The sequence below is a fragment of the Lepisosteus platostomus genome, chromosome 3 (assembly GCF_059453375.1).
Source record: "Lepisosteus platostomus isolate fLepPlt1 chromosome 3, fLepPlt1.hap1, whole genome shotgun sequence".
NCBI lineage: Eukaryota > Metazoa > Chordata > Actinopteri > Semionotiformes > Lepisosteidae > Lepisosteus > Lepisosteus platostomus.
This window is the reverse complement of record NC_142613.1, coordinates 34,205,250-34,232,935: the sequence shown is the minus strand read 5'-3', so window position 1 is coordinate 34,232,935 and position 27,686 is coordinate 34,205,250. Positions and strand designations below refer to the sequence as shown.

The following is a 27,686-nucleotide window of genomic DNA, read 5'->3' as shown; positions in this document are numbered from 1 at the left end:
ATGGGGCACATTAAGGACACCATTCCAGACACACTGGACCCATACCAATTTGCCTACCGCCCCAACAGATCCACAGATGATGCAATCTCCATTGCCATAAACACTGCCCTATCCCATCAGGATAAAAAGAACATGATTGCAAGACTACTATTCTTGACTTCAGCTCAGCTTTTAACACCATCATTCTAGAGAAACTATTCAAGAGACTCAGTGCACTGGGTCTCGACACCACCCTCAGCAACTGGATTTGGGACTTTCTGACAGGCAGACCTCAGGAAACCACACCTCCGGCACACTAACTCTGAACACTGGGGTCCCCCAGGGGTGTGTGCTTAGTCCATTGCTTTACTCCCTCTGCACCCATGACTGTAAGGCCAAATATAACACCAACTCCATCGAGTTTGCCAATGACACCACAGTTTTAGGTCTGATCACAGACAATGATGAGAGGGCCTACAGGGAGGAGGTCAATCTCCTTACAACGTGGTGTGAAGACAACAACCTCACATTCAACGTCAGCAAAACCATGGAGCCGATCGTTGATTTCAGAAAACTGCAAAACGGTCATGCCCCTATCCACATCAACAGGACTGAAGTGGAAAGGGTCAGTAACTTCAAATTCCTTGGCGATCACCTGTCTGATTAAGAAAGTGCAACAGTGCCTGTACTTCCTAAGATGGTCGAAGAAGGCCAAGATACAGTATGTCCCCAGATCCTCACAAACTTTTACAGATGCACTACAGAAAGCACACTGACAGGTTGCATCACAGTGTGGTTTGGCAACTGCAGTATTGCTGACCGCAAAGTCCTACAGCTGGTGGTGAAAACTGCCCAGTCCATCACTGGGGTTGCTCTCCCATCCATCCAGGACATTTATGACAGACAGTGCTTGAGGAAAGCTCTAAGCATCATCAAAGACACCACACACCCCAGCTACAGACTGTATGACCCCCTAACATCTGGAAAATGGTACCGGAGCATTCGGGCCCTGACTACCAGACTCAGAGACGTTTTTACCCCCACAATATCAAACTATTAAACTCCCAACCTCTTTCACCTACGATCTGAACACTCACAGTGCCTTCTCTCTTTATCAAAACTCAAACACACATTGAAATCGATCTCTACCTCACATGTCAAGAAGCTCACTCCCCATAATTTTCTATCCTTTATTTCATTCTGTTGATGTATGCTTTTGCACATCTGATGTTGTTTTGCACATTACCTGTTACCTGTTGTTGTTTTGCACATTGTTTATTGTTGTTTTGTACATTGCCTGTTGTCTCTGTCTTTCTTTTCTTATACAATTGTATTGTTGTTGTTTTCTGTACTGCTTACTGTCTGAGAGCTAGCTAAACAGCATTTTGTTATACCATATACCTGTATATAAGTATAATGACAATAAACTTGAACTTGAAATTGAACTAACATTTTTTCTTCTGTGACAGCTTTAACATTATCAATGGATTAATCTCTTTGAGCACCTCCTAGTTTGTAATATTTTAAGGGGTTTAACAGTGTGCCGTGTACATATGTAAAGTGTCATTAACAAGAGTAATAAAAGCATGAAAAAAACATGGAGGAAATATGCATTTGTGTAAGATAAATATCAACAGTCAGTGAACATACTGTAAAATCAATTTAATTCCTAAAATCTGAATGAAGAAGGATAATTAATAGTATCGATATGTTGTCATTTTTTCCCCAGGTTTTCTTGTTTTAATAGTTCTTCCAATCCTTCCTTGAGCTGTCATCATCCTTTTTGCTGTAGTGTAGTTAAAAAAACAGACATTTTTCCTCATTAAACACATAGAAAAATATCCCACAACTGACTGTCAGCATCAATATCTAGGCAAGGAGTTCATGCAGTGATCTTCTGCTTACGGTATATATCATTAGGTACACTACTATCCAAAGCAGTTTCAATGAGTTTGTATGTTCTCCCTGTGTTGGCATGGGTTTATTCCAGGTGCTCAGGATTCCAAAGACATACTGGTGGATTAATTGGCTTCTGGGAAATTGGCTCGTGTGAGTGCTTGTATCTGTGTGTGCTCTTCAACACACTGCTGTCCTATCCATGGTGTATCCTGCCTTGTGCCCATTGCTTACTGGGACAGGCTCCAGCTCTCCTGTGACCCTGTATTGGATAAATCAATTAGAAAGTGAGTGGATGTTTTGATTTTTGATTGAATATTAGTTATGAGATTTTGTCTATAGCGCACATCTTTTCAAAAATACTATGTTAAACTACTCTGAACTGGAGAGCCTCCATTCAGGGTCACAGGAAGCCAGCAGACAATGGATGCAAGTCAGGAGTCACAGGGACTGAGTCCACTTCTGAGATGCTATTTAACCTAGACAGCATGTCATTGGACCATAGGAGAAAACTGAATCGCCATTGACAGCAAAAACTCTAAGGACGCAAGAACTGTTTAACTGCAATGCTAACAAGCAAAACTCAGCAATCACCTTGAAATGGTTGCTCAGTGGAAAGTCTCATTCATCAAATAAAAAACTCATGGAGGCAAACTCCTCTCTGCACTGCACTGAAAGTTATTTCCAGTCATGACAGGAAAGCCCAGTGTCACGTTACTTCTGACTAACAGCAACTTAGTAAATTCCAGGCTCGTGGTAACTGTGGGTTTGAGGCAAGGTTCACCACTTGTTTCCTGTAAATGCCTTTGCAATTGTATGAATAGAGTCTTTCAGTCCAAAGATGGTATTTGACCAAAACCCAAATATTTTATTCTGTTATTAAGTATTAGGTAAACAATTGGAATTATTACACCACCTATAAAAGTGGGTGTTTCAGGAAATAATATTTATTTCTATACCAGAAATTGCATTCACTAACACAAAGTACTATTTGACTAATCAATATCGGTGGTTAGTCAGGAAATTTTTACAAGTGATCTCCTCACTTAATAATGCCACAAGCTTTTCCTTGGGGATTCACCTTTTTAACATTAACATTAATGTTAACAGTTATGAAACCGGTGACAATACAAGTCATTGTGAAGTCAGTGCCTGTTGTGCTGCAGGCTCCAAGGTTAATCTGAGACAGTGATTTTGCTGTAGATGAATACCTAGTTTAAGGAAGTAAGGAAGGGAATTTAGGTATTGTCCACTAGGTTAAAAAATCTGCACAAGAGCCACTCTGCACAAAATGGCACATTGCCTTTGACTTGAAGCAATTAAGTGTTATTTGAATGGGTAGTTTGTTTCAAGTGATCCATCCATACATTCATTTTCTAACCACTACTGCTTATTCAGGGTCAAAGGGGAGCCAACAAGCAAATCGTGCAAGGCAGGATTTGCTCTGGACAGGATGCCAGCCCAATGAAAGGGCAGGCAGACACACACATCCCCTCACCAGGGATAACTTTCCCTGAAGCCAATTAACCAACCAGTATGGACTATGGGAGGAAATAGTCCATGCAAACACAGGGCGAACATACACACTCCACACAGATAGCATCCCAGGTCCGTGAACAGAGGAAAGGAGCCCTTGGCCCTCAGTGCTGTGAGGCAGCAATGCTAACCACTGCGCCACCATGTCTGGAAGGAACATATGGAGACTTCCCATTCAGCACAAAAGCAATCGAACACATTTGTGATGTATTTAACTTTCATTTACTGCAGGCATCATTGCACCAATACTGAGCAGCTGACAATCACTAATTTATACTGTAACATCAACAACATCAACATCCAGCAAACAGCAGGAAATTAAGACACTCTTGCTGTGAGTTTCGTATCACTTCCTTGTCCCAGCCTTTGTGATGTGTTCTACTATCCCATTGTGAAAAATGATGTGTTTTGAGATGCTGGTACAGTATGCACACAAGTTGAACATAAATGTCTTCTTAAGGAAAGGAAACTAAAGACAGCTATGCTTTTCCCAGCTTTAGTGTTCAATGTCATTTACTCAGATCTTGCAACTTCATTGGTTCCAGGCAAGACAAAGGCAAAAGCTGTCTTCGGGGAAAGTAAGAGAGAGGCTTCTGAAAGAGTTTTTAAGCACAGATACATTTTTTTTCCTTGCCAAAAAAACAAAATTGAACAGTGAAACACAAACCAGAGGACACAAAAGGAAATGACATGGAAATGCATTTAAAACTCTGATCAGGAGGCACGTCTCTACATAAAGGGTGGTGGGAGTCTGGAACAAGCTACCTGGCTGTGTTACTGAAGTACAGTACCCTGATTTCTTTGAAGGAACTGCAGAGGAGATCCTTGTATCAGTTAACTACTAACTACCTAAAGGACTTGGTGGACCAAATGGCCTCCTCTTATTTGTAAGCTTTATTATCTTAACTTTGCATTAAAAGTATTAACTGTGCTTTTAAAAGTGTGTGCACTGCAGGGAAGGGGGAAGAGAGAGCAACCCCTGTATATATAGGGGCTAGCTATCAAAACAAAATTTGCATTACACTTCATTCCAGCTCTCACAATACCTTTATGATTGGTATGGTTTATGGTTTCGAATTTTTTCATAATGAAAAAGTGATCTTATCTCTTATCTTATCTTAGTATAAGTAACACAGACATTACAGTATAAAAATGTGGCCTGATGCAGGTATAGCATTGTAGCCATAAACAGTTTACCTAATTAATTTGTAGCCACACATATATTTAAATATATTCCATGGCATAAACCACACAGAGTCTGATGCCATTCATAACTTGTAGGTTACTTCCTGTAACACTGACACACTTTTGGCAACGTGGAGACGGGCAACTGAAGAGACTTCTCAGAGCACTGAGTAGAGTGGCACTTCTCAGCCAAGGCCTCTTAGCCCAAGCATCGTCACAGTATGATCCTTATTCAGTCTGGCTAGAAACCCTATCCCTGACATTATTTATAGGATTAAAAAACAATGTGGCCTTAAAGGCCAACGTGGAACTTCAATGCTTTCCTTCTCTACAAGGGAACCAGAGGACACAAGTGGAAATTAAAAAAGACTTGCAATATTGTCCTGCACCAGAATATAATTTCCCCTAATTTCAGTACAATAAATGTACTGTAATAATTCATACTACACCACCTTCCAACTGTTGTTCTTTTTTAAAATGATTCTTAAACTCTTTGCCTTTATGGCTTTCATGTTGGCTATTGATCAATTCTGCTGGAATGTGTCTCTGACCAGAGTGCAGGAGGGGTCCTGTAACCTCCAAAACCCTGCTCTGCCAAAACCGGCCAGATGTGGGAAGACAATAGCTTCCCATTCTCCTTGACAAAGCAAGAATGGCTGAATTGATCCATGTGGCGAGATAGTAGCTATTACTGAGAACAGCGATAGCCATCTTCAGAGTGCAGGAGCCACAATTTCCTAATAACATCGATTCCAAGTTTAATCAAGGAAATATTGCTATAAATATTGGTCAATAGAGCTCTACTGCTCTATAATACTACATTGAAAACCCTGTAGGGCCACAATCTAAAATTGTCATTTCTTTTGCCTCAACAGCACCCTTAAAAATGAAAAGAAGGCAAAATTGAGAAAACTGTCACAGAACACTTTGAAAATTGAAACACTAAGAGCTTCTGGGTTGTGGATTTAATTTTGCACTGGGGATTTTTCTGTGTGGAGTTTGCATGTTCACGTGTGTGTTCTCTTTGTGCTGCACTTTCCTTAACCCTAGAATGCAAGATCTAATATACAAGATAAAATAAAATGGGGTCATATTGGATATGTGAGTGGAGTATATCAAAGTGCTTTTGAACATTCATTTGCATGGGTGTGGATCTTTATTCTAACATCCAGCATAAATCACTGCAGAATTTCTATCAGGAATCTTTTTAGAAAGATACAATTCTTCTGCACAGAACACATCTACAGTACACTGAATAACATTTAAATATATTTTTATTAAATTCATTACAATAAAATGTATTTTCCTCTTCTTCCTCATAATCTCAATTTCAAAATATTTATAAAACCACTCGCTACATATTTACAAAAAAAGCTAAAATACATTAAATAAGTAACATTCTTTACATTACAAGTTTTAATCTTGCAAGGGATTATTTTCTGTGTAACTGTTTGGTCAATTTAAGAAAATCTTTGAAAACAATTAATGACATTTTTCTTATAAATGCATGGAACTACACCAAAAAAAGGTGTTAAAGTGTGAGCTGTGCATTTTACTGTACCATGGTGCTCTTCCACAAGTAATGTCCTTTCACACATTCAGAAAATGTTGATATTGTACTTTCTATAAAGGCATCAGGAGGTGACACTCGTTCTAAACCATAATACAACATAAACGGTGGTGTGTGTCTTCATTAGGGTTACAAACAAAAAAGCTGCGAAGCATTTCAAGCTAATCTGCATGGAAGTTCCTGTGGTTTGACACAAGGCCTGTTCCTTGTACCGGTGATCAGACGAGATGCTCTTTTCAAAGTTTCTTGTACTGTCGAAACATAAATACTAACAACACAAAGTCTGAACATTTGTGCTTTCATACAAATGCACACATACGGGTACATTTATAGCGCACAGTTCTTTGTCTATTAGGATTTCCCCCTGTCACCACAGAGCTAGTAGACAAACAGTTACGGAAGTTATTGGTTTTCTCTCATTTAAAAAAACGATCCATAGATCTCAACTCTTTGGCAGTGACGTAAGCCTTGCTCTGAACCTCGCCTCACTTGCAGCAAGGGAAACAGCCACAGAAGAGCTGTTTGCAAGGGTTCTTTTTCTTGTACCTCATAGCTTTCTTAATCTGGGCAGTAGCTTCCCCAAGGTAGTCCTGAGTGTGGCTCACATTGCTTTCAATGTTGTCCAGCATGCTGCCCTGTTCCTCCACCAGCAGGGCCATTTGTAGGAACAGGTCATGGATGTCCCGGATTCGGCTCTCCAGATCCAGGAGCTCCTTGTGGCGGTTCTCGATCTCATTAAGGGCCGAGCGGGACGTTTTCCCATCGGTCATCAAGTTCTCGGAAAACACGTTCCACTTGCCGGTCTCGATCATTTCCTCGATCTGGTCCCCCGTGACCTCTTTGCCCATGATCTCAACCTGCCTCTGGATGCGGGTCTTGCAGTTCTCCCGTTGGGTCATCTCCGCCTCGTTGTACTCGAACATGGCGTCCCGAAAGCTGTTGGTGAGGGAGATGTACTGGGAGCGCACCATGCGCACCAGGGCAGCGTGGAGGCCATATTTGTTCTCCAGCTGTTTGCTGAGGGCCTCCATACTTTGCAGGCGCTTGTAAATGCCTTCGCCGCGGGCCTTTATGTCGCGGGCGATAGCGTTGGAGTCCCGCTTGATGCTGCTGATCCGCCGCACGGAGGTAAGGAATCGCGTGTTCTGCTTGCCCAGCCGCTTGACATCGACCTTCAGAAGGCTGATCTCTTGGCGCATGGCCTGCGCCTCCTTGAAGACGTCCTCCATGGTGCTCTCCTCTTCAAACACCACCACCTGCTGCTCCCCCACATCTTCCGTGAGGTCCTCCTCTGGCTCGGAGGACTTGGACAGCACCTGCAGGTCGCTGAGTCGGTCTCTCATCTTCCCTGTAACACAGAGGCCACTGTGTCAGAACCTACACATTCCTGAAAGAGCCTTTGATCGTTTATGCCATCAAAAGTCCAGCAAGAACTGTGTCTGTAATGGGACATGGCACAACACATGCTGTTTTAAAGAGAAACATGCCAAGCATCTATACTAGAAATAACACACTGAAATTTACAGAAAGATGAAAAATTGCAGGCATGCACTGTACAGTATAAAGACCCAAATGATGAGAATAGTCATCTGTACGCTAACTGGTCCATCTCTATTGCCTGATGTCTTTGAAAATGAACTTCAAAGCCAAAGTTTTGGGATTATAAATAGGCCTACATTCGCTGGTATCCTGTGTTGTCTTTTTTAACCTCTACATACAGTATATGCTTGCTGCTTTTTCTTTTTATTTGAAACACTGACTTCCGTTTTAAAAACATAATATCTTAAGACAAATGTTGAACGGTGAAGTAAACTTTCCCTCTTGAAGCCTGGCTAAGAAATTGTGCCGAGGTAAGTAAAAACAGTGAGAATAAAATAAAGTACCTTGATGCCCAATGCTTACATTCCCACCCATGGTCAAGGGTCATGTTGATCTGTGATTTGACCTTGCGGTTTTAACATCTTGTTGACCATTATTTTAACTTACTCATTACAGTCATAAACCTTCTAAAAGCGCTGTTTCCTACAAGGGGCAAAACTCACAATTTCTTCTTCAGTTGTGCCTGTGCATTGTGTTTATCCACATCCTTTACTTTAATATTTGCTTTGAACTCTTCCTACACGGCTTGTTGTAGAACAAATGAGTTAACCATTCATGTTTTTTCATCTGTAGGTGAACTTTTACCACTCATATTCATCCAAAACTCACAGTTATATCAAAAACTGGATTAGATTTTAGATTATTAATTAATTAATAACTCATTGGCCCTCAAGTGCCATTAATAACATTTGGCTGTCCAGCAAGTTTCATATTGTACAATGTTTTAACATCAGAGGACAAGAAATCCCATCTGCAAGTTCCAGCAGGTGGGTTACAAGCTTATGAACAATGTTTATAAGCTTTAAAGCATGCGTCTTTATTTCTTGAAGAAATATTCCTTTCTTTCTGAAACCCACCCCGGAATATTTAATTGTTCAGTCTTAATTTATTGGTGAGGATCAAGCACATCTGCAGTTCCTCAGTTCTGCAAAGTTTTGCTGATTACAGAAATTATGAAAGCTCTGTCCCTTTTAACAACCCGGAGAAGGAGCTCTCATGTATGAATCTGCTGCACCTTCAGTGGGTTTCGACTCTTATAACGTGCCCCTCTCCCTTTTTTTTTCCTTAACAGATCCACTGAATAACCGTCTCTTTTGTATTTAACAAGCACACATTTAGTACATCAGTTAGAAAATCCAGACCTGACATGGACAGATTTGATTGAACTCATTACCCCAGTACTTAAACCATTTAATAACATAAATATCGCATAAGATCTTAGAAAATCAAAACATAATAGTTGATCTTTTCCCAGCTGTACTATGAACAATAACACCTGCAACAACACACAAGTCCAGTGTCATTGGTACAGTAACCTTATTACTGTACCAATTACTTCTTACTTTACCAATTGTACTGTAATTACTACCAATTACTGTACCACAGTACCAACTGCTGTTATATTTCAGTTTCAATGTTCAAACTCAACCTTTAATTTGTGAAACCTACTTGCCAACAGTGGCAATCATTTTATATACCATTTTACTGCACATCATATACAGTACTTTGATGCTGTTATATGCTAGTGATATTTTCCTAAATAGTGAAAATGTGCACTGCAATTGAGGCATATGTGGAATTAATTGTAATTAAGGTGTCATAAATTGGATGTGATGCTATTACTGAGGTCTTGAATACCTGCCATTAACTCTCATACCCTACATTCAACTTAATCCTACTATACAGTTTGTATTTCACAATGTGGCCTTCCTTAAACTACACCTTAATTCAATTTCTCACTTCTCCACCTGGCATTATACCTGCAGCCCTGTACCTCAAAAGTAGAAGAAGTAGACCTCCATCTACTGTATGTGCATAGCACTAAAAGATCAATAGTGATCAAAAGCACTATAAAAATGCAAGGGATTACAACTGCTTACAGTAATACTAGGCTAGAAATTGCATTGGTTCATGGTTCAGTTCAAGGGAAAGATCAATGTAACTTATTTTTCCCCATTGGCCTTCATACTTCATGACGTTTGTTTCACACAGCTTTTCCAATGGGAAACAGACAATCAGGCCAGTCATGCGTTGATTAATCAGTAGACACAGACTTCAGGGAGACAAAGTACTTTCTTAATTCAGATTAACCTGAAAATCTAAAAACGTTCAACTACAAGCACATATGAAATAAGCCTAATATGGAAACATTTAAATTAAGTGACAATTACACAAATAGATCAGTCAAACTAGTGTTAGGTCTGTTTAGTAAGAGACTTAAGCTCTTTCAACTGTAAATTTAAACGGTAAAGCTGTAAAGTACTGCACACTATCATTTCAACAGAGCACAGCTTTGCTATGGAAATGGAAAAGCACTATTTGAATACAGAAGCTTTGCATGATGTACACTTACAGTGCTTTGAAAAAGTATGCACTCTGTTCTTGCAGTGTCCAAGTTTGTGAAATTACAAAATGAAACATACACTTTTAAACTTAATTCTTCACTACCTGAATGCTCAAATGGAAGAGTTCTAAGGGAAAGATACACTCCAGTAAATGTCAGTAAACACTAAAGAGAACATATGCATAATGTGTCTATTGCATAAATATTCAGACCTGTGAACTCAACATTTAGTGGAAGTAACTTTGACAGCACAAAGTTTGTAGCCACAAGTTGTTCAGAATAAGACCTTCTTTTGGCAGATACTGTATGCTCAAACTCTCACAGGGTGCTTGGAGATTGGTTTCTAATGGATAGCAGCTGTCTTTCCATAGATTGTCTATAAGATTCAAGTCAGGACTTGGATTGTGTCTTTCTAGGACATTTACAGTGGAGTGAAAAAGTGTTTGCCCCCTTCCTGATTTCTTATTTTTCATGTTTGTCACGCTGAAATGTTTCAGATCAAACAAATTGAAATATTAGACAAAGATAACACAAGTAAACACAAACTGCCATGTAGGTTTGGATTTTTTTCCCCTTAATAATAAAAACTAATAAAACATTTAAAAACTGCATTTTGTGTTTACTTGTGTTATCTTTGTCTAATATTTCAATTTGTTTGATGATCTGAAACATTTCAGTGTGACAAACATGCAAAAAAATAAGAAATCAGGAAGGGGGCAAACACTTTTTCACACCACTGTATTTTCTTAAGTAACTCTAGGGTGGACTCTTGGATCATCACCATAGATTTGCACCATCTACGTTCCTATCAGTGCTGACGACTTTCCCAGACCCTGCTGATGAAAAGCAGAACTGTAACATAATGCTGCCACCACCACCCTTGACAGCAGAGATGTTGACTAAGATATACACTATTTAAGGTTTGGATCAGATGTAACACTGATCAAAAAGACCAAAAAGTTTCAATTTTGACTTGCAAAAAAAAAACTTCTGCCACATGTCTGCAGCTGCCTTGTTACAAACCCAACGTGGGATTTGAGGTTTTTTTTTTCAGCTCCACTCTATCAATGGCTAATCTTTTTAAAATTATTCTAATTCATTTCTGACTCTAATGCAGTTAAGCACAAATGGCCTTGACTGTCTTCACGCCCCATTGATCGAACTGCAAGAGAAACATTTGCATTACTTTGTTGCAGGATAAACAATTTTAAAATACAAGTTTCTGTTATTTAAACAATCAAGACCAACATTTACTAAAAAAAAATAATTGAAAGGGAGTTCCCAAGTTAAGACAATATGATGATCATGCAGGAAGTTATTAGCCAACACTTTACAGAAGTATGTTGGCCACAGCTTCTCCAGGAGCTATATATATAGGTGGCTCTATGGCTCAGGATCTGCGCCTGTGGCTAGAAGGTTCAAATCCCACAGCTGGCAGAGGAATCCTACTCCGTTGGGCTCCTGAGCAAGGCCCTTAACCCCAACTGCTCCAGGGACGCTGTACAATGGCAGACCCTGCGCTCTGACCCCAGGCTCTCTCCCTGTCTGTGTGTCTCATGGAGAGCAAGCTGGGGTATGCAAAAAGATAATTCCTAATGCAAGAAATTGTAAAGGGTTAATAAAGTAATGTTATTATAACAATATCTCTAACTTCTGGATTGGGAATCTTCATTTTCTTCTGGCACAAATAAGATGAACATCAGCTGTGTAATTGGTTTTACTTAAGATGATGACACTTTCTATTCGCCACAAAAAGGTAACAAAAAATGACCAAACATTACATTCTTTCAAAGACTGAGGAACAAACTGAACCGGTTATGTGGCTGTGATCCTTATTATTTATAATGACAAAGCTTTTAAATCATTGTCAGTACTTATTTGTGCTTCTGAACATGCATATGCTTGCAGTACGATAGGAAGCATACCACAGTTACACCAAGGCACAATACAGCAAAAACGCTTGAGCAAAAGAGTTTATTAAGGTTATTATAAATGTCATTTCCGAACCCATGTTTCAGCATATTTGGTAGCACTGCACAGAGCCCAAATGCTAGCTGATTTCTAGATATACACTTACAGTAGCACTGCAGTTCAGGACAGGAATAACTCCCAGTGTAACCATAATCACTGTAATACCAAATGCAGAAAGAACAATGCAACATCTAACCTATTGAATTTCAATGTGCGTATTATTAATTATCTACAGTATAATGAGTTTTCATTAATTACATATACCATATATATATATTTCATTAATTAATATACCATTAATTGTAGTAAGCTAGAAATAAACCCAAAAGTAAAGATTTGCTGTCCCCATGGGCAGATGCAGAACTTTACAAAACAAGTGCACCTTTCTGGTTGTTCCCTTTGTGCATGTGAGTTGTTTTTAAGTATCGTCTGTGGAAAGAGTCAAGCCAGGTTACGCAACACAATTGATGAAAGGAACTGTTTCTGCAAGTCTTGACAGAAGAATAACTGCCGAATGAATTGACAAGACACAACAGTAAATCTAAGACAAGAATGGTGCAGAAGACAATTTTAAGAAAATGTTGCAGCTGGTAATTTATTAAAATCATTCGTGAACTACTAACAACCATAATTGCACAATGGACTAATAAGGCCAGCCATGTAATCTCCCATAAAGCAGGATGAAGTAAACTGGCATTCTGGACTGAAGATCACAAGAGAGAAGCATTCACAGACAATTGATCCAAGGATCTTATCCAGCCATTTCTTGAAAGAACTCAGGGTATCGGTTTTACCAACATGGCTGAGTAGCTTGTTCCAGTCTCCCACAACCATTTGTGTAAAGAAGGGCCTCCTGTTCTCAGTTTTATGGCCCATCTTACTCAAGTAACAGAGAGTGAGAGAAATGCACTTGCCAGTGTTAAAAAGTGAGCTAAGAGTCCCATCAGGGGTAAACTCTCACCTCCCTTTAGAAAGTGAAAAGCTTTCTGAATTGGGACGGCTCCAACTGTGTTTCACATTGGTGATGTCATTCGCTAAACCCACTTACTGCTGGCCGCAGCTATAAAGATGCCATTTAAATATACAGTATGTAAAAATGTAAATATCTTCAGCAACAGTTACAGGACAGTGCAACTCATCTTATAAGATTTTGTCCTGTTTTTTTAACAACTAAGCAGTGTCCGTTTCAAGGATTTCCTAACATACAGTAATGTCATGACAGAGGGAGTCCTGTGTAAACCTACGTTAGGATGAATTCAACATGACGTTGACCATTATCCTGGATTTACTGTACATTGAACAGATTTGCAAAGTATTTCAAAGAAAACTGTAGCACATTTTAGATTAGAAATTTCTAACTCTTTAAGATTGCTATAGAACACATGCTGTTAGGAATCTACATTATTACAGTTCCTGTGCCTTGATGAAAACAAGCTTTTCACACATAAATAGCACAGTTCTTTCACCAATGTGTGCAGGCCTCATTTTGAAGAGGTGTCAAGTACTTAAGAGCATAGTAATCGCAATGTTACTGACACATCATTGTCACCTCTCTAACTGGTGCAAGGAGGGACTTCTGTAAAACACTGTATGGTCAATCTTTCCGTGAGATAAAACGTGCTGCAAACCAGATGAACACTTCACATTTGCTGCACATTTCTTCAAGTTTTCTCTTCCTGTGCGGGCACACGATTCAAAGTGCCCTTTAGTCACAAGTCAGGTCTGTTAACGCTGTTCCCAGCCTTGCCAATTTGAATTCCCTTGTCACTAGCTAAGAGTGATATCTATGCGTGGTCAAGACTTCAACCAGCAATATCAAGAAATGCAAAACACACCTCCCACTATAACCAAGCTTCCCAATGTCTCCTGTGTTTAACTTAAATCTTAAAATTTTAAGATTTTATAGTGTCCAAACATTATACAATGTACAGTACCAACGGATGTACTGTATCAACTATCAATCGTTGTGTAAATCTATCAAATGTATCAACTGAAGTATCAACTAGCAATCGTTGCAAACAACACTAATTTCTTGTACTGCCTTCAGAGAGGGGAAGTCCACAAACTATTCATCTCTTTTCAGTAGTTACTTCACAACAATTACAGCTAGGGGTCCTTTTAGAGCAGAGACGTTTAAACCTTCAATATCCTGGATGAGTTTTTCGATCTATTTAAAAACGTAAATATCAGAGGGGACTAGCAGCAATCGCTTCATAATGTGATTTTAGAATTATTATTTATATTTAACAAATGTCTTGGCACATCATATAGGACAGCCTTCTGGAAGAGCATCAATATTCAGCTGAGTTTAAAATAAAACCTATCATTTTAAAACGCATTTTCAGATTTGGAAGCATTCTCAACGGTTTCAGCCAAAAACAACGGAACACCTGCTGTGAGGAACACCTTGCAATTAGTTTAAAGGGAAGTGATTGTCGACAGCAATTAATAGACACTGATTTCCTTCCATATTGAACTACGAAACTCGTTCAAGGCAAATTGCAAGATTTAATTTAAAAGCAGTTTTCAAAAATTATATCATTCAAGTCGCTGTTTAGACAAGAGCACACGTTCACCGAAATTCCAAACAGTACTGCTCTGCCCATGTTCATTCCAACGCGAAGACAATAAGGTGACAAAATGGCCAAACTTACTACCATATTAAAAATAACTGCTGTATCAGAAGCAACGACGCTTTAATGTCCTGCATAGTCACAAAAAACTATCGCGTTCAACACCCTTATATTTGAAGTGTAGTGTAACGGAACGGAAATAGTCTTTGTCAGATTAACTACACAATATTTGTGGCATCAAGTAATGAGAATTTAATCGGGAATGTTATACATAGTTACAGTGTCTCCTTTACCAGTATTGCAAAATTAAAACCTCCTTCTTTAGAGTAGAGATGTACTGTATTAACTCCAAAGCAGTTCGTCAGCAACGAATATTGCAACGAAGAGACAGCCAGCAAATAGAAAGCGATCACTGGCTAACCATAAACCAATATATCTTATGCATATTTCAAAACAAAACATGTAATTGCTTAAAATGTAAATAAATACGTACCTTATTTCATATCCTGTAATAGGATCAATAGAGCTTCCTTAAAACAGGGCAGAGAGAGTTACCGCCGTATCACCATCGTTAGCAGCCTCTACACTGATTCTTAATGACTGTTGCCTGCAGGAACTGCAGCTCAGTGAATTAAGGGTGGAGCTCCAGTTTGTCGAATTTGCTCAATCTTTTCACTCAGTGGGTGCAAGTGTAGGGCGGAAAATATGGTTTGTATTCGTTTTTCAGCCGATTTTATGATTTACCCCACACTTTCATAAACTGTCTACAAGAACCTGTTCTTCGTTGCACGTAAAACCAGGAGAGACAAAAAGTAGTGCATCTTCATTAAATTAACACTTGAATTTGTTCGTGAGGTCATATCTGTAGAATCAAGCCAGTCAGATGTTTTACGGCTTTGGTAAACAGGAAAATACAATGTGGAGTACGTTGATAATACTTCGATTAATAAGTCTAGGTAAGCCTAAATAAGACCTTACTTTATATTTTTGCTTGGACTTTGAACAAGAACAATGTTCGCAGTCGCAGAAGTTTTATTCTAGGTTTTCTCCAGAATTGTAGTATTTTTAATGACCCTGGATTAGTGATCCACTTAAATACAAATATCCGAGTTCCAGAACTGCTCTCTTTCTGTAAGAGGAAATATAACCAAATGGGCCTCAGGAGAAAGACAAAAAAAGCATTGTGAGATCCTTGGGTACATTATCATTCCCGACGGTATCTGTTCATCATAATTCGTCGGAAATAAGGGAGAAAACTCCTAAAATGTTGCTGGGAACAATACACTTAAGTAGAGGAATGAGTGCAGAAACAGGTAAACAGAAATGTAAGCAAGCAAGTAGATTCTGGAATAAAGGATAAAGGATGATTTAGCAGCTGTAATTACCAGCTCAGTTGCAATGAAAACCCCTCAAGGTAATACAGGGTCCTTGTCCTGAGAATGATACAGGCTACAGTAGCTACAGTAGCTGGATTCTCCTGCATTACCAAACAAAGTATTAATCCCTTTAAAAACATACTGCAGGATGTGCCTTTTCATAGCGTGGAAATTTCATTCAGAAATCAGTGTCCTTCCAGTGCTTGAACTAGTGACAGTGGCAGTCTTGGTGACAGAGCTCTAATTTGGTAGCATTAGCTGTGTCATCACAAGCTGGTTTTGTGCTGAATAAAAAAAAAGACAAAAACACAAGCAAAGTTATAATGGATGTAATTTTTAGGTGTAATTATTAATGATTTCTTACACTTATATAGTGCTTTTCTGGACACTCCACTAAAAGCATTTTACAAGTATTGGGGACTCCCCTCCACCACCAATGTGCAGGCCCACCTGGATGATGCAACAGCAGCCAAAGTGCATCAGAAAGCTCACCACACACCAGCTATCATGGGGAAGAGAACAGAGTGAAGAAACCAGTTCATAGATGGAGATTATAAGAAGGCCATGATTGCTAAAGGCCGATGGGAAATTTGGCCAGGACACCAGGGTAACACCCCTACTCTTTTCAAGAAACTTCCTGGGATTTTTAATAACCACAGAGATTCAGGACCTCGGTTTTATGTCTCATCTGAAGGACAGTGCCTTTTTACAGTATGGTGTCCCTTTCATTATACTGGGGCATTAGGACCCACACAGGCAGCAGGGTGAGCTCCCCCTACTGGATACTCTAACACCTCTTCCAGCAGCAACCTTAGTTTTTCCCAGGAGGTCTCCCATCCAGGTACTGACCAGGCTCACACCTGTTGAGCTTCAGGGGGTGCCAGTTGTGATATACTGTAGCTGCTGTCGTAATGAATTCAGTTTTTCTTCTGTGAAGTGTGCATATACCATTTTCTCTTTCACAAAGTGTGCTGTGTCAGCCTTTGTACAGTAACATCTTTGAGAATTGTTTTTTCTTGTGGTTCCAAGGTGCTTTGAAGCAGCAACAAATTCAACCTACAGTATACCTTCAATGATGATGATATAAAATCACACAGACTTTTTGCTTTTTCATTTTGTCATTCTCAAGACTTTGGAGTATGAAAAAATTAAGAGATGTACAAAATATAATTCTTAGTTCTATACTGTAGCATTAATTACATTGAAGTGATTTTAATAATGTCATTTCCTACAACTGGTATCTGACACTGTCTCTTTCTGTATAGTTAGAAAGTTTATTTTTTACACAATGTGAACATGTGAAATGTGAATCCTGGGGAAACTCAGTCCAGCGTGTCTGATGAGTCACCATACTGACATTCTCTACTTCACTGATCTAATCAACTGCTTAAGTGGTAAAAATAAAAATTGTTTCAAGTGTTTATAAAGTGAAGGGTGAATTAAAATCAATTCTGGTTTGGTAACCAAACCTTGACCAGGAGTATCCTGTCAATTATATAAAAAAATATACCTAGCCTCTAGAATACTATGTAATAAAATATATTCTTTTCCATTGACTTTTTTGTTTTGTATTGTTTGGTGCTCTAAATTCCTTAGATATTACAAATCCTAAATTAAAAATAAATTAAATACTACAGTGACAAGGGTGTTAGATGAAAGGAATTATTTTTACATAACTTTTAATTCATATAGTTCTGTAATACTCTTAGGCTGAGCTACAGTATTTTGCATTAAAAACTAAAGGAGGGTGTGTGCAGGATTTTGGTCACACTGACGAAAGATTATCTGTGGATTAAATGGAAAGGACTGCAAATAGATTGTGTTGTTATGCTGAGCTCTCTGGAAATCTTGCCTTTTAGTCCTGTCACACTCTTTTAAGCTCAATTTTAAGCTCTTTTAAGCTTAATCAGATTGCACATTGCACAAAATAGTGAAAGGGGTTACAGTAACACCCATGGACCTGTCTTGGCTTGATATGGCTAGCAGCCATGTCACCCTGCAACTTACAATTGGCAACCCACTGAAGCTAAGCAGGTGTGAACCTGGTCAGTACCTGGATGGGAGAACTCCTGGGAAAAACTAAGGTTGCTGCTGGAAGAGGTTAGTGGGGCCAGCAAGGGGTGCTCACGCTACGGTCCATGTGGGTCCTAATGCCCCAGTATAGTGACGGGGACACTATACTGTAAACAGGCGCCGTCCTTTGGATGAGATGTAAAACCGAGGTCCTGACTCTCTGTGGTCATTAAAAATCCCAGGGTGTTTCTTGAAAAGAGTAGGGGTGTAACCCTGGTGGCCTGGCCAAATTTCCCATTGGCCCTTACCAATCATGGCCTCCTAATAATCCCCATCTATGAATTGGCTTCATTACTCTGCTCTCCTCCCCACTGATAGCTGATGTGTGGTGAGTGTTTTGGCGCACTGGGCTGCTGTCGCATCATCCAGGTGGATGCTGCACAGTGGTGGTGGTGGAGGGGAGTCCCCATTACCGGTAAAGCGCTTTGAGTGGAGTGTCCAGAAAAGCGCTATATAACTGTAAGCAATTATTATTATTATTATTATTATTATTATTATTATTATTGGCTTGGCCAGAGGTACCTGCTGCAAAGTGAGTACAGAGAAAGATACAGTTTCACAGTATATTTCAGAACAAAACTTGATAAGAGCATTTTAAATCCTTGGGACACACAGTCCCACACACAGTGATAAGGACACCCACAAAAACCACAGAAGAACACTTGATATCTTTTGGATGGTTATTGCAAAGCTGTGAAAAAGCTCTTACAAAACCAATACAGTATGATAATTGCTGATTGTACGTGTTTTACAGCTTTTTTCAATTTTATATTTCAAGGCATGAAGCCTATCTGCAACTTACTGTATATACAATATATGCAGTACTCCATCAGAATATGTACAATAGCAACAATCACAAATCATAGAAGATAACAGTATATTACAAATGGAGTTTCTAACAAAGGTTTGGGAGGGTTGACAATAGCCAAGTTCGATCAGACTCCGCTGTTAGGAATTTGCAGTCACTGCTGATGCCATTTCCTCGCCTAAATCATTATCAATACTATACATTATCCCCTTCTCTCCCTCACATCCATCATTTTGCATCCCTCCTGCCCATCTGCATTTCTGCACCTGCCCCTTGGTCACCCCTCACTCTGCATGGGGGGTCCCAGCCTCCTCAGCCTGTAGCCAGGGGGTCAGCCCTCAGCCAAGTGGATTACGCCAAATGTTGGACTTAAACACTCCATAATTCTTTCAGTACACTTAATTCTTGGGTGGTGTTATTCTTAGCGAAAACTTTTAGTATTCTCATTGGCAGCATTTTATGAAACTCGCAGGATAACCTTTGAAAAAGGCTGTGCCTGGCTTCTTTTTATTAAATCATTTTTAAAGGTTAATTAAGTCAACCTCCCACCACTCCCCCACACAAAGAAGTTTCACACTATTTCACACAAAACCTGCATAACAATATGTCAGAGAGATGTGGTTTATGTCCGTCTTAAGGAGAGCGCACATCCAGTAATGATGTTCTTTTAAAAAACGATTTCTTTTTTCAATATATTTTCCTATTGGAAACCTGTATCAATTCAAAGAGGAGAAACAACAAGCTCAACACCTGTAAACAATGTAAATGTAGCTATAGCAAACCAGCACATTTCATTATAGAGGTTGTGTTCATTATGTCTTGCTTTTCTGGAAATCTTTTTTTCAGAATATCTTGTTATCTTAAAAGTGGTCCTTCCATTTGTTTTTCATAATTACATAGAACACAGCTGAGGGGGTAAAGACAGCTAAGATTTTCCAAGAAAACACAAGGTTACCAAAAAAGGCATTTTAAAATAAAGAGCCCCAAGAATAAAGAATGCAAAATAACTGTTTTCATGTAACATTTGATAGTTCTGGGGCACATAATGATATATTTATATACATATATTCACTTTTGCCATCATGTGTATTATACTGTTTAATTTGATACTCATTTTATTTCTTTAAAGAATAGGACTTAAGAACATGATAACTGTTAGAACTGTTACCTCTTGGGAACAAGTTAACTTTTAGAACCATGAATTGAAGAAAGTCAAAATGACAAAAAATCATCCAAAATCATCTCACTTCATACAAGGAAAACAGCCGCAGCAAATCCTTTTGAACAGATTGTTATTGTTATATTTCTTGGCTGCATTGAGCTTGGTTAAGACCTCCCCAACGGCTGAGTCGGTCTTGTGGACACTGGCTTCAATGCTGGTCTGCATGGCGCCCTGTTCCTCTGCCAGCATGGCCACGTCCAAGAACAGCTCATGGACGCTCTTAATTCTCTGCTCCAAGTCCATAAGCTCCTTGTGACGGTTTTCAATCTCGTTGAAGGCAGAACGGGCTGTCTTCCCCTCCACAAGCACGTTATCCGTGAACACGCTCAACTTTCCACTCTCCAGCATTTCTTCAATCTCTTCTCCAGTGACTTCCTTGCCAATGACTTCCAACTGCCTTTGCAAGATGTTTTTGCACTTCTCTTTGTGCGTCATCTCGGCCTCATTGTAATCGAATATAACGTCTCGAAAGGAGTTGCTCAGGGAGGCATACTGGGTCCTGGAGATACGCGCTGTAGCCGAGTTGGCACCATACTTGGCCTCCAGCTCCTTGCTATGAGCTTCCATTTTCTGGAGCTTCGTTAAGACATCTTGTCCCCGGTTCTTGATGTCAGAAGCAATGGCGTTGCATTTGTCCAAGGATTCGGTCGACACAGTAGTCAGCATTTGGGCATGTTGCTTGTTCAGTTTCATGACGTCCTCCCTGATGAGCTGAATTTCTTTCCGAACATCCTGCACCTCCAAGAGCACTTCGTTCAAGGCCTGCTCAGTGTCAGGTACCTCCTTCTTTTCCTCACTACTGCAGGATTCCTTCGCTTCAGGGGGCTGCTTGACCAGATTCTTCATGTCACCGATTCGGTCTCTCATCTTCCCTGGAACAGAGAAGACAGCTGGTTGGTAGACCCATTTCTTGTAGTAAAAAGGTAAATATTTTCTTAGTTTAGTGACGCCTAATGCAGTTGTAACATGTTTTGGTAAAAACTAAGAGGATGTTCAACCATAAAATGAACTAAATAAGCCAGATCCCAAGAGACGCAGGGCACCAGAATGGGACCCAGCTATGCCAATATTTTTGTCGGCTGGGTAGAAGAACACTTCTTCGCTTCCTACACTGGCTATGTCCCTGACCTCTACAAACGATATATTGATGACTGCGTCGGTGCCGCCACATGCTCCAACGATCAGCTTGAGTTCTTCCTGCACCATTTTACCAACTTCCACCCGTCCCTCAAATATAGGGTTAACACATCTTCCACTACTCTTCCATTTCTAGACATCAACTTCTCCATCAACTACCCCCGACTGTCCACCTCAGTTTATTACAAACCCACGGATTCACACAGCTACCTCCTGTACAGCTCATTTCACCCCAACCACACTAAAAACTCTCTTCCTTTTTCACAGTTCCTTAGGCTACGACGATTATGTAGCGAAGACATCGACTTTGAGAACCAAGCCCTTGAAATGTACTCCTTTTTCATCAACAGAGGATACCCCAGCAGTATGATTGACAGGAGCCAAAAACACCCCCCGGACCATCAACCCGATCAGGAACTCCCACCGTAACAACCGCATTCCTTTGGTGCTTCCTTACCACCCTAACACACTTCCTATCCCCAGTAACATTAACCACAACTTTTCCATCCTACAGGATGATCCCTCCATTGGGGCCCTCTTTTCTGATCGCCCTATCATCTCATATCCCCGACCACCTAATCTGCGTAACCTCCTTGTTCACAGCTCCCTTGACCGCCCTCAACAACCATCCACACCAGGCACTTTCCCTTGCAACAAAGCTTGCTGTATCACCTGCAAGTACACATCCACCACCACACTCATTCAAGGCCCCTCAGGACAATTCCGGATCACCCAGACAGCATTTTGTACCTCCAGCAACCTTATTTACTGTATCTCTTGCAGTAAATGCCCAGCCATCTACATTGGAGAAACAGGAAGGAGACTCGGAGACCGCTTCAGAGAACACGTCGGGGCTGTGAAGATTAAAGATCTCTCCAAGCAAATTGTTTCTCATTTCACCTCTGCCGGCCACGACCACTCTAATCTCTCCGTCTGTGTTCTCAAAGACGGTTTTCCGAACTCATACATCAGGAAGACCACCGAAACCAAAATTATTCTGCAGCTAGGATCACACATTCTCCCTTCTCTTAACGACAGACTACTGTTCTTTTAAATTTTCTCCATTCATTGGAAGTTTAATTTCACACCTCTCTGCACCCATTCTGACTTCACACTTCTTGATTGGCCTCTCTTTCTGTCCCCTGCTCCCGCCTCTCACTCCTCCTCCCTCCCAACCTTTGTTCTCCCGCTACTTTACCTTTGCCTACTGCCCTCTCTCACACCTGAAGAAGGCTCCACGGCCGAAATGTTGTGTTCTCTTTCTTCTTTTATTCAGCATGGAAAAAACCTATTACTTGTTCCTTTGCAGCCTACGCATGCTGACGCAGCTACCCGCCTGAACTATATTTTTTTAAAACTATTTCAACACATTTTGTTGTTAATCCTATAGATCAGCCTCATGACATAATGGGCCTCATAAATGGGATTTATGCGAAGCCAAGATTTAGCTGAAGAGAATAAGCCTCTATTTCACCACTGATAATAAGAGAACAATACTTGAAAAATTAAACCTTTTTTTACACTTTCATGGATTGTGAATGTAATGGCTTCTCAGAAGGTTTCACTACTTTGATACAATAATCAAGTTATTGGCATGCAAGTCCACGGTGCTTGGTATTTGTATTTCCCCAAAATATCATAACAAAGCATCATTGTTTGATTGCCTGAGCTTATGTGAACCTGGTGCTGCAGAGTTGACTTCAGCAGACCTGAACACTGGTTGGGTGGTAAAGTTAGTCCATAGTCTGTCCTACCACTGACCATGGCAGCACCTTCAGAAGAGCACATTGTTGTCCTGGACTGGACAACAAACCTAAAAGACAAGTTGATAAATAGCAAACTGAACTGTGTTACAGTATATGTTACTGTTTCATTTGTGCTGTTTTTAGAAGTCTGAGTCATTTCTTGGTTGCTCCGTGAGAGCTGTATTGGGTCTGATAAAGATGTGAGATAATCACTTCTGCCTCTAGGTAAGAGTTAAATTGGCACACATGCAGAGAGGCAGTGTGGAGTAAAGGCTAGGGTTCAGGACTCATGACATGGAACGATATGGGTTAAAATCCTGGCTGGCACAATTCTGTTGTGCCCCTGGAAAATGTACTTCACTCATAGCGCTTGATTAAAATTCCCCACTGTATAAATGGGTACCAGTATAAATCACTTTGTATAAAAGGTTGAGTCAAGTAAATGAAGGAATAAAGTAGGTACAATGTCAGGAATGCAAGCAATCCGATAGGACTGAGAAAGATATACTGTAGTTCAGATCTGAGAAGATGTGTGGCAAGTGGGAACATGGTATTTCAAACAGACAGTGAGAATGTGAGCTTGAAATAGCAAAATGGTGCTGTAGCGAGAAGAAGCAAAGCAAGAGAAAGATCTTTGAGATTATATTGACTCGTTCCTCATGTAGATGTTCTGGAGAAATGTGACTGATGAGCCTCATAGCCAGTGGTGTGGCCCAGGAGGACAGACTGAGGGATGGACCAACATGGGACTTGTCTTCAGTGGTGATTCTGGTAGCACTGTGTCACCTGACTATCCTCCTAATAGTTCAGGTGGGTAGCTGCGTCAGCATGCGTAGGCTGCAAAGGAACAAGTAATAGGTTTATTCCATGCTGAAAAAAAGAAGAAAGAGAACACAACGTTTCGGCCGTGGAGCCTTCTTCAGGTGAAGAAGGCTCCACGGCCGAAACGTTGTGTTCTCTTTCTTCTTTTTTTCAGCATGGAATAAACCTATTACTTGTTCCTTTGTATCCTCCTAATAGTTGTCTTTGTCTTTTGTGTTCATGTGCCCTCACCTTTCAAGGGCCAGTGCCTCATTTTTTAAAAAATTATTAAGAAAAAAGAACAACTAGTTGTTTGAAAATCTGAACTTCTGGCACCTTTCTGAAACACTGAGGGTACTCATCTATGTTCACAGGAAGCAATGGTGGACAACTCTTTATAAAATTGTATTTACAGTATTTAGAAGTGTAGAATGTGAAACAAGGAAAGTATTGTTAAGCATGTGGACTGTACTCAAACTACACCTGGAAAACTGTGCTTGGTTCTGTTCATCATGCCATAAGAAAAGCATGGTGCCTTAGGTGATAGCCTGTCGTATTTGCACTGATTAAGATTGCTGAATCATTTAAGCTTGGAATAGACAAAATTGTTCTCTTTGTTCACATAATCAATTTTGAAAAACATTGACAAAGTCAAGCCAGAGGACTGCTTAAAAATCTGGAGACATTTATTTACACCGAGTATCCTGGGAGTGTGGAAAAAATGTCTTAGATATCTGTTGAAACTGACAGTGTGGGAAACTTGAAAAACAGCTTAAATTTCTGGATAATTAAGTTACAGTACTAGTAGCCCTGTGTGCAAAGGTGGCGGAACTTCCTCCTCTTGTTTTACCTTCTGTTCTTTCAGCCTCCGAGCTGATTTATTTCAGAAAGTCCCTGTTTACTCTGAATTGCAGCCTACCTGCTTCTTGTGCCTCAATAGAATGATCCCTTCTTTAATGTCACTGAAAGAACATTTTTGTGGCTTCTGTCAAAACTGCTGTTAAAAGGAAAACAAATCTTCATGAACATGAAAACAAGGCATGCTTTATAACACTCCTTGCACTTTGGCTTAAAGTCATCATGACTGAGTTTGGAAACGCAACACTGACCCATCAGGTTTTACCTCATCAACTGCAATATACTGTATTATTTAAAATGAAACCCAGATATCTGCAAAATATCTCAACTATATTTTGTTCCTGAAAGTACATGAAATCCCTTCAACAAGACACAATTAGCATTCCTTGTACAGTATAGGTGAAAACCTAACCAAGAAATAAAAGCATCCTTCATCATTAATACTAATAACTGCAGTGTTTCAATTTTAAATTAAGGTACACTGTAAGTGCAAAAAAACCCCAACAACATATAACTTATTGAACCAGAAACACAAAAGATAGATACTGAATGAATGGATGAATTAGCCAAAATTCTGAAAAATAAAATTGAGAAGCATTTAATTATGCATTTCCTGTCATGGCATTATCAAAGTTATCTTATCTATTTTCCACTAAAGGTGAGATAAAACAATGCTTAGACCAGCCTCTGTGGCTCTAATGAAATATAGTTCACACAGTAAATTAACCTTTACCGTGATTTCACTGTTTTTGCAAACTTCACTCTCTCATTTCTAAGATACGATTAAATAAACATTTACAAACGACGACAGTTATCCCACGTGTTTCAGCTAATGTAAGAAAATACATCACAGGGTCTGAGTGAGATATTAATGTCTCCTGTTTTTCAGCTTCAGAAAGTTGTTTTTACACTCTTTGCTTTACCTGTTCTGTGACGTGGAATAAAACAGCACTGCCTTGTAGGCATGTGGCGAGACCAGATTTTAATCAACCAGTTCTAAGCAATCTGAGAAGCATTTAATTACTGTAAGTATATACTGTACGAAAGTGTTTTACTTAAACCAATCATGTTTATGGGACCCTTACTATTGCAGCCTAAAGAACGTGTTTGTGTTCAGGCATCTCCACAACGCAGTCCTCTTTCAATTGGGGTTAGCCAGTAACATATTTTGAGTCAATGATAAAGTTGTGGAGAATGTGCTTTTCGCGTTAAACTTTAATGTGATATACAGAATATACTTATTACAAAAATCCAGCTTCCTGCATTTTCATACTGGAAAAATAACCATTAATTTTCTCAGATACAGAACAAAGTAAATTAATTGTTGCAGAAACATTTGTTTCCCATTTGTGTTAATTAAATGAAACTTGACTTCAAAATACTTCCCCTGGTGTTATTCAGATACATTTGGATTGATTTGTGGACAGATTGCATCACAAAAACAATCTTGAACTGGGTCAGATTTCGAGTCTCCGATTAACGTGATGATTTTTTAGACCCTGTCACCCAAACACCTTACAAAAATATCTGCCTTATCCAGAGGTAGGGTGTACTACACAGTCCTTATCTTAACATTTCATGCATTGGGCTGTTGGTCTGTGCTCAAAAATCACCATCATTTTAGTATTTATTATTACATAACTGTTATCTTATTAAACGAAGGATTTGCACCCCTTTAAGGAACTGTAAAACATCCAAAGATGATCGCAATAAGATACACAAATAATAAGTTATTTGTAAAGCTTTTCAGCTTAGGTTTTCTTCGTTCCTGGCAGACGTTGTAAATTTGAATGGCATGTAATAAAAATACATGCGGACACGCAGAAAACTTGCAAACTCGAATCCAGGACCCGTAAAGCAACAATAACAGACAAGAAACCGTGCAGAACCAGAAACTCCTGTAATGGATTACACTACTTCATGACACCATTAGAACAGCAGTGTACAGTATATCAACGTAAAACCAATCACCGAAGGCTACCGACACAGGAGTTAAAAAGCAAATGGTCTACCGCTATTCTTTTCAGTAAAGGAGTTCTTTTTTAAAAAGACCACAAGTAAAAAATGAAGCAGGCCTGTGGAGTTTTGACCATACTATATTATCTAAACATGCATCCCTCTTTTATATTATATTGTAAATCTACGTATATTTACAACACGATCACGTTTTTCAACTTGCCGATACGGTCTTACTGCACACTGTAGAATTAAAAAAAATGTATTGTTTATAAATGAAGAGTACATGCAGACGTGCACATAACTCACAAAGGTAAAATAACAAACCTCTTAACACTTAAACTAATTTAGCTAAATCCCAATAACGGGATTTCAATTAGGTTTCAGGGACCCCGATAGAAATGATTTCACGTTACCCAATTTAACGCAGGTACAATCATATCCAATAATATAACTAATCTAGGTCTGTGAAAGACAGCCCTCTATCTTCTTCGCAGCAAAGGCTCGTTGTTTCACGGACTGCAAAATAAGAATGATACCTTAATTCAAGTGCCGCAGTTTAATCAACAGCTTTTCTTCGAAACGAAGTAACGTGAGGGCAGCTGCTGTGACATCTTCTGCAGGGAGTAACTACTGTACCTGTGAGCTGTGCGTGTCCCGCGGTTTAAGTCAATGCTACTGTGCTCCTCTGTGGGTGCGGAGAAGAGCTGTTTTTAGATGTGCTTTGTCGCCAAAGTCTCTAGGACTGAGATGTCAGATAACATCCTTCATGTGAAGTTGTTCTGGAATGAGACTGGATTGGTTATGTAGCCACTCCCAGATGAAAGAAGCACAAGGTGTACATCACGTCTTTGGGTGTCTGCGCGCCTAAGAGTTAACTAATTGCTTAGGAATGTTTTGCATTATCGGAATGGTACTTTTACTAGGTCAGGCCCTTGTGTTTTATTGACTTTTGAGTCTGGCGTATACCACGACAAACAGCTTAAATGTTTTCTTTCTTTATTAACTATAATGGCGAAGCTGACGATAAAAATCTTGAAATTAACAACAATTACTT

The 27,686-nt window shown here is 39.6% G+C and overlaps 2 protein-coding genes across 10 annotated transcripts; both read right to left on the bottom strand.

The window, feature by feature from the left end:
* Positions 1 to 6,001: 6,001 nt before the first annotated feature.
* Positions 6,002 to 15,690, bottom strand: LOC148674785 (syntaxin-11-like). Its single transcript, XM_088625404.1, has 2 exons — positions 15,147 to 15,690; positions 6,002 to 7,514 (listed from the first exon to the last, which is right to left on the bottom strand). Exon 2 carries the CDS (start codon positions 7,507 to 7,509, stop codon positions 6,652 to 6,654), a length of 858 nt encoding a protein of 285 aa, XP_088481530.1. The 5' UTR covers positions 7,510 to 7,514; positions 15,147 to 15,690; the 3' UTR covers positions 6,002 to 6,651.
* A 3,074-nt stretch (positions 15,691 to 18,764) lies between these two features.
* Positions 18,765 to 27,424, bottom strand: LOC148674784 (syntaxin-11-like). Of its 9 annotated transcripts, none has more exons than XM_088625398.1 (3): positions 27,269 to 27,408; positions 24,735 to 24,812; positions 18,765 to 21,004 (listed from the first exon to the last, which is right to left on the bottom strand). In XM_088625398.1, the coding sequence occupies exon 3, from the start codon at positions 20,997 to 20,999 to the stop codon at positions 20,154 to 20,156; it is 846 nt and encodes a 281-aa protein (XP_088481524.1). In that variant the 5' UTR covers positions 21,000 to 21,004; positions 24,735 to 24,812; positions 27,269 to 27,408; the 3' UTR covers positions 18,765 to 20,153. The 9 variants fall into 9 exon arrangements, with proteins under 9 accessions (XP_088481524.1, XP_088481528.1, XP_088481522.1 ...); XM_088625402.1 differs by having other exon boundaries at positions 18,765 to 20,999; XM_088625396.1 differs by having other exon boundaries at positions 27,169 to 27,403.
* Positions 27,425 to 27,686: the final 262 nt, after the last annotated feature.